Source organism: Schistocerca serialis, chromosome 5 (assembly GCF_023864345.2).
Source record: "Schistocerca serialis cubense isolate TAMUIC-IGC-003099 chromosome 5, iqSchSeri2.2, whole genome shotgun sequence".
NCBI classification, from domain to species: domain Eukaryota; kingdom Metazoa; phylum Arthropoda; class Insecta; order Orthoptera; family Acrididae; genus Schistocerca; species Schistocerca serialis.
The window spans coordinates 385,310,212-385,326,087 of record NC_064642.1 but is presented as its reverse complement, the minus strand read 5'-3'; the positions used below and the strand labels follow the sequence as shown (position 1 = coordinate 385,326,087).

The window sequence follows — 15,876 nt, the reverse complement described above, 5'->3', positions numbered from 1 at the left end:
CCACACCGTACAAGATATTTCAGTTCATCTTCCACAGTTGTTCAAGCACAGTACTACAGAAAGATTGGAGGAACAATAATGGTGCCAAGATTGGCTGAGAACTGGGATGAATATCTTTCTATGAACATCTACCACATTTATACTGTAGATTGACGGCAAAAGTCTAGGTAGAGGCCAGTGGCGTACTCAGGTGATTTGTGTTACAATATTGTCAATACTCACCAGAAGGTGTGACAGGAATGAAAGAAATGTGTCAGCTACTGGTTCTACACAGCCAGTAAGATAACAGAAAGCAGACAATATGTTTGGAAGCAAGAGATGTTTTAACATTCTCATGTCAGTATAGAAGCAAAATCCAGTGGTATTTGGAAAACTGCAATCTCAGTAATTACAACATATTACAAAGAAATAGCCAAATACAGGGTGTTTCAAAAAGAATATATTGGTTTTAAAGCATTGTAGCATGTACTACATTCAACTTACAGTTAAATAATACACCAAATGAAAGAGCAACTCAAACAGTTTTGTTTGTATCCCTGTGCACAATGGGAAGAGTTTGGAATGAAAAAGAGTGATTGAAAAATGTGTTGAACAAGTGTGAGTCTTTCACGCTTAGCCCCAAGAAATATCCCCACAGAAATTTTATGGGCCTTTCTTTTTCGATGAATTAACTATAACCGATGTTTCTTATCTTGATGTGCTATGGCTATGCCCTGTGCCTCAATGGGAAGAAGCTGAACAACACGTCTTTATTTGGGAGCAAGATGGTGCGCTGCCTCACTGGCATAACTCAGTACACAACTGGTTAAACAATGTTGTATCCGACAGGTGGTTTGGGCGCAAGGGGCCGGTTGACACAGCATTTTATGCATGACCTCCACGTTCACACATGACCTTATGTGATCATGTGTATGTGCCTCCGATACCAGCTGATCTATCCGACTTTAAAAACAGTGTTATTGCAACAGTTACTTCTGACACATTGATCAAGGTTTCGGAACATCTCGCCTATCGACTCGATGTGTGATTGGTGTTCCCACTGAATAATTGTAAGAAAAACTGTTTGTGTTTCTCTTTTTTATTTGGTGTATTATTTGTAGTTGTAAGGTGAATGTAAAATGTGCTACAAAGCATTAAAACCCATATATTCATTTTGGAACACCCTGTATTTATGACAATGAATATTTAAGTTCCACTATGTGCTATTAGGATGATGATGGTGATGATGATAATGTTGATGATGATGATGGTTATGACTAAAAATAGTGATACCACAGATGACAACCATAGTAAGCAAAAAATGTAATTAAGACATGATTAATGTACATTTTTTAAAAATTCCTCCTTTGTTATCAAAATGTAGACAATAAATCCCCTCAGTTTAGAATAAATAAATGTTAGTTAGATACTTGTCACTAAAACAGTTAGTAATTTTGATCAGTTCATATGCTCCAGTTTCTCAAGCATGAGATCAAAAAGTAGTAGTAGTAGTAGTAGTAGTAGTATGAAATTTTTATATCAATTTGGAATCATCATATTCTTCCTAATAATTTGTCTAATGTTCCTGTTTCTTCTCCTTTCTTGTTCTAACAAATAGTCTTACCGCTAATTCTGTAACTATTCCTGCCATTGTAAAAACTTACTAACCCTGCCAGAATCACATTTTCAGTTATCCCGCATTTATTCTCTGGTTAGGCATTATTATGTGTTCGTAAAACGCAATTTCTGCATTATTCCGCAAAAAAAAACTTAAGCGGCTGCTAACTGGGGACTATACAACTGGCCCTTAGTAGTGTAGAGATCTGGCAAAAACTTTCTGTTGAATTTCATTTTCTTCGAGACACTGATAAGATATTATGTAACCTTTCTTACCTGTTACTCCTGTTAGTCATGTATTTCCATTCTGGTAGTCTGAATCTATGTATATAATTATAACAACACTGATCATTCACGCACCCAATTGACCACATAAACAAACAGCGATTGGCATTCACTCATTCACGTTTATTGGGCTGAGCTCATATAGCCCTGCCCGCTTTTGTCTGTGGGAAAGTTTTTTATGTCTAGGTGCAATAGGGGTTCCCCTGGCAGAGATGTCACATACACTATGTATACATTCAAAAATCAACTCACGATTCATTGAGAAATCATCTTAGAATGCGTTCTGAAATGTTCAAAACCGCAATTGGTATGCTTTTCAAAATCGTAAGAATAATTGATAGACCAACGTGCGATGGAAGCTAGGTGCTTTATGAAACAAGGTAGTTCCCCCCACCCCCCTCGCCCCCTTCAAGAATGCGAATTTGGCACCCCCTGAAATTACTGCCAGGGGTCAATGCCCCAGTTTGCCCCCTTATTGCCTCCCCCCCCCCCCCCCCCCCACACACACACACAGATTTGGGCCTGCCACCCGTGACAGTGCTGCTGCTGGAAATTTTGACACATGCATGGAATATGTACAGCGTGCTGTATGTTGTGGAACCAAGGACATCTTTGTCAGTCTTCGATGGCTCACATGAGGATGATTAGTAGGTGCTTGAAATATCGTGAAATGTGTTAAACGATGGCTGACTGATTGGCCCAAATTTGTTTGAATAGACAATTCACTGGGAAAATTTAAAAATTCACGACTTCTTCAATGTCTTCCTTTATTATTTATAATTTTCACATTTCTGTCATATTACTCTGAACAATGGGGATTCATTAGTTATATTGTGGAATTAATACTTTGTGCAATGAATGACACATCTATCGTAACCATCAATTTCCCTTATAGCATCTTCTTTGAACGTTTCCTGTTTGTAAATGATCTAGCTTCCGGGTCAACACAGAAATATTGCAATTAATCTTTGTGAATTTCTTCCTTTCCCCATCCCCCACTCTTTTGTTTCAAGGCATGCCAGTGTATACTCATAATATCACATGAGGTACAATTTTCAAATGAAAAGGGTGATTTGCATGAGCCTTATACTTGTGTATGCAATATACTCAGTGTTTTCTGAACAGAGTCAGACAGGTTATATGAATGTAGAGGCAGTCACTGCAGATCTGAGCCAGCTTTTTCCCCCCACCATGCAAAACCAGTGTGTGGCTACTGCGCATGCTGACATCATTACACGTTGCTACATTGTTGTGACTATATTGCACTCATAGGCTTACCTTTAAGGGAAACATCATTACCCCCTTCCCCCCATCATCTAACTTATTTTTCACTTCTTCCCACCAAACTGGAATCATCATCTCACAGACTTTTTGTAAACTAGCTCTGCTTCTATTGTTATTGTCATTACAATTATTCCAAACTACTCTCAGAATTTATTCTCACACTTCATTTTACGCTCACTTATGGTTATTAATTTTCTAATGTTGACTAGCAAAATCTGAATTTCATGTGTCTCCACAACCTGATTTCTGAACTATCTTCATCGTTATCTTCATTAATGTCTCATCCATCAGTCACTTTACTATTATGTGATGAAATCTCTCTCCCTTTCCCAAATAAATAAATAGTCATCAGACTCTCCAGTAACATCAGAAACATTATGGTTATTGTTAATTTCTGCTCCCTCATTACTCATGAACTTATTTATACTAATGTTATCAAATTATTGTTGAAACTTCTTTCATTTTTGATACTTTACTTCTTGACTGACCACAGAAATTTTTGAGGTGCACTGCTTACATCCATCATGTCCCTCAGTTATGTTGCCCATAAAACCTTGAATTTCTTTTCCCCTGAAACCCTTTCTTGAAACTTGTAGGCCGATTTCAGTTCACATTTGTGCCCCAGACAGATAGGCTGCCAGTGGGTTGACCATCAGTTTCCCTGAACATTCCCCAGTTATCCGATATTCTCTTATCTTGGGTTATATTAATTCTCTCCTGTTTCCTACCTATGTTTTCAAACTCACTATGTTCACATTCATCCTCCTTTCACTCCAATGAAAATATCTTCTTTATGAAGTACAACATAATGTAAGAGTGAGGATCAGTGACTTAGATTAATAGTTTTATTTTTTGTGATTTCTGTCACAGTTGCATTCACAAATTTTTATTTGTAGTGATTACGGACTACATTGTCGCTACTCAAACCATAGCCAAACATTAACTTACTTTTCCACCTGTGCACACATATGCATTAGCCATAATTGGAATTCTTACATATGTATAAAATAGTAATGCTTGTACAAGATTCAGTAACTACACAAAGATTATAATACTATTTTATACATGATAGAGCACCAGTTATGGCTATAACATATATGTGGTAATGCAGGTTTACATTTACAACGAACGCTATGGTTTGAGAATGGTCAATGTAATCTAAAACTATTCACCACAAATAAAAGGTTATGAAGGCAACTGTGACAGAAACTGGAAAAAATAAAATATCTTCTGTTTTCAGCTCTCTGATATCCATTTCTGTAATTTCCTGCATCTCTTCTTTTATGATTTCCTCCATTATTAGTCTAATTCAGTTTCACGCAGATCGTCTCCCATTGCTGATAACTACCAAATTCACCCTCACATTTTTCTCTATGGCTGCTTGACTTGTCAGCATATTTAAAAAGTTGCTCAGTGGAGTCATCATGTCCATAAACTAAACTGTGCTTTTCCTGGTAATCTTATTTTAAGAACATGTATTTACATTAAAAATATTTGTTTAGAAACTTTTTTCGAATTCACTAAAAGACATATCTAAACTAGCATTCTGGCTTGCCCATGAAAGTGCCTCACCATTCAAAAATTTCTTTACAAATTTAATTTTAAATTAATCAATGATTTCACTTACAAAATTGTCACAACAATGTTTTGTTTAATCAGATCTTCAGGAAAGGTTTTTATAGGATTTTTAGCTCACACACCACCACAATTCCTCTCAAAACTTTTTGCAGCAATATTTTCTTGCAGTTAAACAAGTTTCTTACTAAAGTTAGATACATAACTCTTTTCATCCGTCTAAATTACTAGTAACTAATCTCTTTACTAGTAACTAATCTCTTTACATCTGTAAATGTAGTTTTATTTACAGTAGTCTGATTATTTGTTTTATACTTAAAAGTTTCAATTTTCTCATTGAGATTCTGTTTATTTTGACGTCGTTCTGATTTAAAAATTTGATTTTCTTGTTTCATGATAGTATGAACTACTTCAAAATTGTCTGTGATGTTTTCAGTTTCATTTACAATTTCACACCCAGTTACAGCCACCCAAGCAAAGAGCTGTTTTTGCCACAATGCTACCATGTATTTTAATTTGTTGAGTTCCTCCTTTAATTCTGCAACTGCAACACTGTTATTTAACATTTCAGATTTTCGCTAATCTATCACCAGCAATAGCTTGTCATCAGGTTGGTTCCATTTATTATTATTTCCATTTTATTATTAGTTTCATTTATTTGACTGCCTAATTCAATTTTATTACTTAACCCACATTTCAATTCATTGTCGCTAAGTTTTTGATTTTATTACCTGTTTCAGTCACACAGAGTGTCAACTCTTATTTTGTATCAGTGATTTTACTGTTAGTTTTGTTGACCTTCTTACAACCTTATTCTATAGTTTTCAGAATCAGAAGTTTGCACATAGCCTAAATCCTCCCCCATCACGTAATTTGAGATTGGTTCCTTTTTAATCATGTTTGTGCAATTTTTCAGATCAATAAAACAAAATCTTACAGTCACTGCTCAGAAACACAATGAAGCTGTAAAAACAGTACTTATCTTTTGCGCCACACATTGTTGCAGTTTCAGTTCAGTTTCAGTCTGGTCCAGTAATTATGTTTTTATGCCACACATTGTTCATTGACTTAATTTTCACAAAAAGTGAATGACTTTACTGGTGTACTTATTGGCTGGAACTTAAATAACTGTCATTAGAATGTCAGTCTCACACACAAACAATCCCAGCTGACATCAGCTATATAGTGCACCTGATATTCCAACTATGATATTATTTTTAACTATGAAAATTTGTGACTTCATGTTGTGCTGAATGTTCAGAACAAAGCTTTTAACATGAAAAATTAAATGACATAGTGGAATATACAATTCAAAATATTAATACTTGGCTTTTAACAATGTAAGGAAACGATAAATTGCTACTTACTGTAAAAATGACCTCTTAAGTTGCAGACAGGTTCAATTAAAAGGCGCTTAGAAATTGGCATTCCACCACACGCTTCATCAGAAAAAGAAACACTTATACATTCATTCATGCAAGCAAGCATACCTTAGACACATATGACCACAATTTCCAGCAGCTTGGACCAGAATGCCATTGAGCTTCCAGGGATGGTGGTCATTGTGTGTGTGTGTGTGTGTGTGTGTGTGTGTGTGTGTGTGTGTGTGCATGTTCCTTTTTCTGATGAAGGCTGTGGCCTGAAGCTAATGTGTAAGTGTCTGTCACTTGTGCCTGTCTTTTAATTAAGGTACCATCTTCAGTGTAAGTAGCAAACCATCTTTTCCTTTAATTTGTTGATATTCCAACCTGGAGTTTCCATTGTTTAATACTTCTATCAGCCAATAATATAAACAAACTGAACATTTCTTTTAATCAAAAAATTGTCTAGGTCTCATTAGTTTGTGGTGGTAGCTACTCTCAAAATAAAAGCTTGGACACATATTCTGAATTATTTCAATTTTTAATAAACTTTCAGAAATTTTTTGATTGCATATACAGCACTGAACTTTGACTGAATATAACCTGGTTAACACCGACTGCACAGACTACGGTGCCCAGATATTTATTTGTGCAACAATCAAGATTTTGAAAAGTATTGTTGCATTTACAATTTGTAATGAGTTAGAGTTTCAGACTGTTGCCTCAAATTTATTGTATCACAATTTGATATGTTGAGGCAGACAGGCATAATGGAAAGGCACGTTAGCTTCCAGCCAAATCCTTCTTCAGAAGGTTCCTTTGCAGCATAAGCTTTTCTGAACTACACATGTGATTTCCACCTTCTCTGTTTCATCACCTCCTTTCTATTCTCAACCTCTGACACGCTTTGTGTGCCACCCTCTGCTAACACACCTGCTCGTCTTTTCCCTTCCCTGCTCATCTCCTTTTTCACTATGCGTTTACTCCCTCCGCCCTCCCCACCTCCCTGCCCCACAGCCTCCCAATGCTGCACATGTTGACAGTCTATTCCGTGCATGGTCTGCCAGACAGCACTCTTTCTCTCCCCCCACCCATACTTTGCTTTCTTTTCCCCTTCCCCACACCCTCCAGATTATTGCTTGCGTTCTACGTGACAGTTACATTCAGGTCTGAGCTGTCAGGGATGGCGATCATGTGTGCATGAGCTGTACTTGCTTGTATGAATGAATTTGTGTGTGTTTGCTTTTCTGAAGGAGGCTGTAGCTGAAAGCTAATGTGTAAATGTCTTTTTGTTGTGGCTGTCTGCAGCTCAACATGTCATCTTCACACTGAGTGGCAATCTAACTTTTCTTATGTTGTTGTTATTCCAACCTGGATTTTCCAGTGGTTGCTTTTGCCTAATGGCTTTTCTTCCATTCCACAACCCTGTGAGGCTTTCCTTTGTTTTTAATCTCTATGGCATTACTCTTCTTCTGTTTGTTCTTTCTCGTCTTCTCTGTGTTTGTTCACTGCCCTCCAAATTGCACACACTTCTGAGACACACCGTATCAGTGATCTAATACACACATACTCTCATACCATCCATTCCTTTTCTCCCACGTTTATGTATTTGTGCATAATTTTACATAGTTTCACGCAGTTTTATGTATTTGTGCATATATTTATGCATTTGCGTGTATTTTTATGTGTTTTTATGTAATTTTTGATGCATCTTTTCTGTTATCCAGCTCCCCTCACAACCATCTAACACATTCATTAGCCCACTTCCACGTCATTCCCATTTCCCGTATGCCATCTCTGCCACAATGGTCCCCTGCTCCATTTTTCTGCCCCAATTCAGGAAAGTACCCCCTTCCCTGGCTTAAACTCAGCCCCACATCCTATTTCTTAAGCGCTCCATAAACCATGGTATCCCTCTCAAAGGTCCGCCATAAAAATTCCTTTCTCTGGATTGCACCCCTTCTTTTACAATGACATTCACCTTCTGAGATTGCTCCTGTCCCTGGGTGTCAGAAACCTGATGCAACAAAAACACATCTCCATGGAACAGGAATTCCAGAACCACCTCTCCTCCCTGCATAAGATCCTGCTATTGTGCAATCCCTGATACATTAATGACATTTTGAAATTGAATCCATTGCTTTCCAGCACCTGGAGGAGCATCTGACCACCATGGATAATTTACATCCATCCTGCTGACATCCTACTGCTGCTTTGGGGCATCACTATCCAACCCCTATCCTATCCACAATGTTCCTCATCAATCCCTTATAGTACCCAGACTCTGCCTAGTTGACCTTTTCAACTTGCCACATCCCCCAAAACACCCTACCAACACGCCAGTACTTAAACATTCCCATAACACCTTTGTTAACCTTTCCACCAAAACTGTCAGCCCCACAAAAGTTTCAGTTCTGTCTAAAGACCTCACCTTTAGCCCTACACTCAAATTTAACCATGTTGGACTTGTCAAAGACCCACTCTCTTCCTTCCAATTCCTGCAATGGGAACAATTCTTTGCCACCAATTCCTCTAACCGAAGCCAACATAATTCCAACATTGAACCCTGCCCCTCCCAGTTCATACCACCATCCAACTGTTATCTTCCCTCCTTCCACCTAACCATCCCCTGGTCACTTTGCACGAATTCCTTACCTTCGACTTGGCCATACCATCCTTCCCCAGGCCCCTTTCTTAGAACACCAACCTTTCAGTAGAAGAAAGGACAGCCATATACAACTTCAAAACCAATCCTGATCTAATCATCCTAACTGCAGACAAAAATTACACCACTGTTATTGTAAATCCCAGTCACTGCCTGGCAGAAGGGCTCTCCCAATTGTCTGACTTCACCACCCATGAACTCCACCAGAGTGCTCCCATCCCAGAAGTCAACCTAACTTTCAGTCCCTACTTAAAGCTTTAGGCCCTTGCCAGAACCTTTCCCCTCAATCCATTTCCCCCCTTACCATTTGATGCCCCAATTGTAGATCGTTATAGTGCCCTCACTGAAAGAATTTTGACCCTCATTAATCAACATCTCCAACCAGTTGCCCATAATCTAGCCTCCCACATCAAAGATTACAACCAGTTTCTTCACTGATTCTGCACCGTCCCCACCTCTTTATCTCATGGATCTCAACTTGTTCCTGTGACACCGTTTCCTTAGACATCTACATCCTCCATCCTCCATGTCCATATCCATGGTTTTACCACTAATGAACATTATCTTTCCCAATGTCCTCCAGACTCCATACCTACTACCTCATTCCTCACGTCTTACTAACTCACAGCTACTTCTCCTTTGAAGGGAAGGTATACAAACATATACAGGGTACAGTCTTAGGCACCAGCATGCCAACCTGTTCTCTCCTTTTCTGGGATGGTATACAAACAAATCCATGGCACAGCCGTGGACACCCACATAGCACCCTTCTATGCCAACCTGTTTATGTACAAAGTAAATGATTTTTACATCTGAAAAACTAAAATATTCATTACTACAATAGTACTTAAATGCTATTTCATAATTACTGGTACCAGCACTCAATGACTAATATAACTAATTTTTGTATTACATTGTGTCATAAAGCAGTTATTTTTAATATATAAGATGACATCACAAGTTACATTTGAACAGAAAATACAAGTGTGTTTACATTTCATTTGAGTTTGATTTTAATATAGTTGATGAAACATTACATGAGTAGTGATCCATCGTGAAGCCCTTACATATGTAATCAGACGAAAGATGAACTTTCATACATATGAGGAAAATAAAATGTGAATGATGTAATATCATAACAACCATATCAGTCACTTCATAATGATGTATCTTGGTTTGCTACATTAGTTACCAGATTGTACTTGCATCATCCTGCAGACCTAGCACTGTGATTGTTAGGGCCAGAGGTTATGCCCTATCTTTGTGTCCCCATGACAATATCATTCTAGCAGATGATGAAAGATGGCATGCCCATACTGTCCTGACCTACCTTGATACAGAAGACTGTACAACTATTTCCTGGTCAGTGTGCTTTCCAAGTATTTCACCCACTGAGAACATCTGGTCATGGGTTGCTAAAAGACTGTCAAACCACAACTTCTTGTCCACTATGGTTGATGAACTACAGCATAGAGTTAAAGTAATTTGGAATGACATATCTTTATCTGTTATTCAAGCCCATTTTGATTGAGTACCCAACCACATTAGTGCCATGTTTGGTGCTAAAAGTGGCAGCCCTATATACCAAATTTCACAACTGTATACCCTAAAATCACCTGCCAGTTTTATCATTTATTTTTTTACTGTATTGTAAATGAACAATAAGTAAAATTCCATTATTTGCTATCTTTCCTACTATTTCAGTTTTAGTAGCCAGCCATATAATTACAGGAGACATAATCAAATATGTGGCTCATTTTGTAGTATAACGAAATAGGGGAGAGTTCCACAGACATTATACCCTAATTGGGGCAGTACCTTCTCATGAAATTTCAATCACCAACTTTATCCTCTGATTGTGTTTTGTGTATGACCACTTTCATAGGAAGAAATGATTATCATAATAAAATAGAGAAATCAGGGCTTGCACTGAAAGATTTAAGTGCTGGTTTTTCCGCATGCTGCTCAAGTGGAACAATAGAGAACTAACTTTAAGGTGGTTTGATGAGCCTCCTGCCAGACATTGAATTGTGAATTTCAGAGTAATCATGTAGATGTAGATGTGGCTCCACGTCATCAGCCAGCAGCTGTAATTGCTGCACCCCCTCCCCCTCGTGACCAGTGTGCCAGTAAACTCAGAACAATCACTGACACCTTTCAAAGAGTATATTTATATATTCATGTGCCATTTGAAGGTAATGTAAATATATATTTATATGTGATTTGGATGATTTCTATTTTTGGATACTAAAAGTGATATAATTTATTTACATAATAATACTGTGTAGTTAACAGCTCAGTAGAACAACTTCAAAATAAAATGCAAAGTAGACAACAGACTACAAGAAGCAAAATGTCACATGTAGAGGGTGAAGACCTTAAAAATGCATCATGGAAATTTGAACATTTTATAAAAATGTGATTAATGCAGACAATTATTTTAACTTGTCCTGTATCATAGACAGCTGCTGATTCCTACATGGATGAAATAAAGTTAATCAGAAGTGTTGGGCTGTATGTTGATGAGGATTTAAACTGGAAAACACATTTTGACAGCAAAATTTGGGGAGAGACAAATCAGTAAACTGACATATTTTACGTGTTTTTATTCATTAATGTCATATGGAACCTTCAAGGAAAAAAAGTTTCCATTGCTCAGAAACATGTTGTAAGAATAATATGTGGTGCTTTCTCGCTGTCATATTGTAGATATCTGTTTAAGGTATTAATATAATAGAAGGAAACATTCCACGTGGGAAAAATTGTCTGCCTCGACTGACATCTCTGCCCAAACTCTTTGTCTTTAAATATGTCTGCTTGTGTCTGTATGTGTGGATGGATATGTGCGTGTGTGCGAGTGTATACCTCTCCTTTTTTCCCCCTAAGGTAAGTCTTTCCGCTCCCGGGATTGGAATGACTCCTTACCCTCTCCCTTAAAACCCACTTTCTTTCGTCTTCCCCTCTCCTTCCCTCTTTCCTGATGAGGCAACAGTTTGTTGCGAAAGCCTGAATTTTGTGTGTATGTTTGTGTTTGTTTGTGTGTCTATCGACCTGCCAGCGCTTTCGTTCGGTAAGTCACCTCATCTTTGTTTAAGGTATTAGGCATTCTGACTACCACTTCACACAGGATATTTATTCCCTCATGAAGTTTGTTGTAAATAATCCTCGGCATTTCAAAAGGAACAACATTGTACACAATTAAAATACCAGAAGAAAAAATTACCCTCATTACTCCACATTAAGATAGTCTAAAGCACAAAACGGGGTGCACAGTGCTGTAACCAAAAGTTTTGATCACTTTCCCATTGATATGAAATGACAGATGTAAAGAAAAATTTGAAAACAAACTGAAAAAAGTTCTTCCTGACAACTCTTTCTATTCCATAGAGGAATTTTGGTTATTGTAATGTGTAAAAGATTGTGAGTAGGAATTACTAACTCACATCTGTGTATTAACATTTTTGTATATGTTCAGCATGTAGCAGCCATATTTACTAATTAGTTTGTGATGTCAGTGTACAATGACTTATTTCATATCATTACAATTTGTCATTCAAATGATCCATGGAACAATTCGTTTCAGTCAGAAATTTAAATTCTTCCATCATGGAAATCAGCACAGGTGTACCACAAGGGTCTATCCTTGGACCCTTCTTCTTCATTGTTGCTATTAATGATTTACCTAAAAATATAGCTCACCCTGTTGTGTGTTATGCTGACGATACAACACTACTTACCACATATCAGAACATTTCAGATCTGAATAACCTAACAAAAGAAACATACACACAAAATTCAAGCTTTCGCAACAAACTGTTGCCTCATCAGGAAAGAGGGAAGGAGAGGGGAAGACGAAAGGCAGTGGGTTTTAAGGGAGAGGGTAAGGAGTCATTCCAATCCCGGGAGCGGAAAGACTTACCTTAGGGGGAAAAAAGGACAGGTATACACTCGCACACACGCACATATCCATCCACACATACAGACACAAGCAGACATATTTAAAGGTCTTTAAATATGTCTGCTTGTGTCTGTATGTGTGGATGGATATGTGCGTGTGTGCGAGTGTATACCTGTCCTTTTTTCCCCCTAAGGTAAGTCTTTCCGCTCCCGGGATTGGAATGACTCCTTACCCTCTCCCTTAAAACCCACTGCCTTTCGTCTTCCCCTCTCCTTCCCTCTTTCCTGATGAGGCAACAGTTTGTTGCGAAAGCTTGAATTTTGTGTGTATGTTTGTGTTTGTTTGTGTGTCTATCGACCTGCCAGCGCTTTTGTTCGGTAAGTCACCTCATCTTTGTTTTTATATATAATTTTTCCCACGTGGAATGTTTCCTTCCATTATATTGCTAACAAAAGAAACACTAGATAAGGCCCTGGACTGGTTTGCAGCCAATAAGCTCCTATGTAACCGTGACAAAACACAACAACTTTTAATGGGAACATCAAATGAAGTAGGCAATAAGTCAGTAAAACTCTTAGGTATTCACATTGACTCTAAACTATATTGGGAGGAACATGTCAATCATGTATGTGCAAAAATATCTCGGGTGGCATATCTTCTCTTGAAACTAAGGGAGGTAGTGAGCTTGGAGTACCTCAGGGTGACATACTTTGGGCTATTCCAGTCACATATTTCATATGGTCTTATTATATGGGGGCACTCCCCTCACATCAAAAACGTATTGAAATTACAAAAAAAAAGTCATACGTATAATATGTATAAGAGGTCATAGGGAGCACTGTCGTCCTCTTTTCTCCAGACTCAGAATACTTACAATTATAAATTTATACATCTATGTGTCTGTACTCTATATTAAAAATAATATTTCAGAATTTATTGCCAGAAAGGAAATACACGAACACAACACCAGGGCGAACGGTAATTTAGACATACTGCGCCACAGATTAGCGAGAACAGGAAATTCCCACAAAGTTAACCCACTCAAAATGTTCAATAAACTGCCAATTCATGTTCAGTCTATGGATACAAATTCTTTTAAAATTAAGTGGTACAGCTGGCTGTCAGATCATCCATTCTATGACATTAAAGAATTCTTTGAGATGCCTGAGGAGAATATAAGCATTTAAAAGTTGTCTGTAGTTAAACATATTATTTTGTGCTGCGGTTAATCGTGTGTAATTACAAAGTTTATACTATAAACAATAAAATACCTTATTACATTAGATTATAAGATAGCATGTTGCGTTAGCTTTTAAAAGCTATCCTTTGTAATTTGGTACACTACCATGCTTCAGATGTATTTATAATGTATTGACAGAAGTTTATTTTGTTATTCTGTATGTACTAGTACATCTTATATGACGAAGCCAATATCATTGTAAAATGATCTATGGTGAATAAAATTCTTGAAATTCTTGAAAACTAACTAGCTAACTAACCTGTTATATATTGTCAAGATTGGAATTATAAGATACAAAAGATTAGATCCACTGTATCTCTTAGCTTTAAAAAAAATTATATTCTGTTTTTCTCATCGAGGCTTGCCTTGTTTCAGGGTATGAACTGAACAACAACATTTACATGCCCTCATATCAGTACTTCTGAATGTTAATTCAGAATACATTGATGCTGGACTGAAGAAAACTGTGATAAAAAACTGGCATTTCTTCCCTGTGGAAGAATTGGTACCTTATATACGTAGCAGTATTCAAGTTGTTCAGTATTTTTGAGATTGCACTGGCAAGGTAACATGTCAGATACACAGGGTGAACCAGAACACCACTGACAAAATTTCAGAGGTTTTTATATGCCAAAATACTCGGATAATACTCCTGAACAACCTCAACAGTTTTGTCAATGGAGTTCTGGTTCACCGTGTATTTTAATTTCAGACAACAGTTGGAAATCCAGTGTTTTACCTAGTTTTTAATAATATTTGTTAACACACTTGAGTTTGAAGTGTATATATAACAATAACAAATTATCACCGTTTGTTACCAATTAGATTGAATTTGAAACTTCCTGGCAGATTAAAACTGTGTGCCACACCGAGACACGAACTCGGGATCTTTGCCTTTCACGGGCAAGTGCTCTACCATCTGAGCTACCTAAGGACGACTCACGCCCCCTTCTCACAGCTTTACTTCTATTAGTACCTTGTCTCCTACCTTCCAAACTTTACACAGGAGCTCTCCGCAATATCCTTTCTTTCAGGAGTGCTAGTTCTGCGAGGTTCGCAGGAGAGCTTCTGTAAAGTTTGGAAGGTAGGAGACAAGGTACTGGCAGAAGTAAAGCTGTGACGACAGGGCGTGAGTCGTGCTTGGGTAGCTCAGATGGTAGAGCACTTGCCCGCGAAAGGCAAAGGTCCCGAATTCTAGTCTCGGTCCGGCACACAGTTTTAATCTGCCAGGAAGTCAGAGTGAAAATCTCATTCTAGATTGAATTTACTTATTATTTCTCAGAGTCCTCAATTAGTAGTGTCCTCAAATTCGTAGTATTTTTTTCACATCATCTCGTATTAGCATTGTAATAATTTGGAAAGATGCCATGAACATGTGAATGACTTGCATTTACTAAAATAACCATTGTGTTACTTCATAAGCAGTAATGAGGTGAGTTATGATTTTTTAAATATGTAGCAAGGTTTTATGTAACGTTATTGTCTAACATACTATGAACTTCGGTGCATTAGTACAGCATTTTTCATGCATATATCTCCATTGTCAGTCATTTACCGTGTTCTGTAGGTCTTGTCAAGAGGGAGAACCTTTGGGAATGTGGCACGAGTCAATGTATACATTAACATGAGACGAAGATGTCACAGAAACCTAATCTGCTACTTTGAAAAAAAGCTGATGACCCTTCATTTTCATTATATACCTGGTTTTAGTAGCTTAATATTTATGTCACAATTTGAATTTATAAATACAAGAAGCCTTACATAACTTGTGTAAAAAGTGAAACTGTGCCAATATTTAGTTTAGTGGAATAATGACAATATTATGAAAATGATAGATTGCTACTCACCATATAGAGGAGATGTTAAGTACAGTTCCATACTTTTAAACAAAAAGTTACAGTAACATCAGCAAACACATATGGATTAGTTTTCACATTTTATGCAAGGTATTTAGAGCACATTTATCAAAGTT

The 15,876-nt window shown here is 37.4% G+C and overlaps 1 protein-coding gene across 1 annotated transcript in view; it reads left to right on the top strand.

Annotated features, from left to right (window-relative positions):
* The window catches only part of LOC126481661 (uncharacterized), a 60,265-nt gene extending 45,427 nt beyond the window's left edge, over positions 1 to 14,838 (top strand). The window contains exon 4 of the mRNA XM_050105585.1: positions 14,280 to 14,838. Within this exon, the coding sequence (XP_049961542.1) occupies positions 14,280 to 14,329 (50 nt within the window). The 3' untranslated portion in view covers positions 14,330 to 14,838. The remainder of the gene's footprint in view (positions 1 to 14,279) is intronic.
* Positions 14,839 to 15,876: the final 1,038 nt, after the last annotated feature.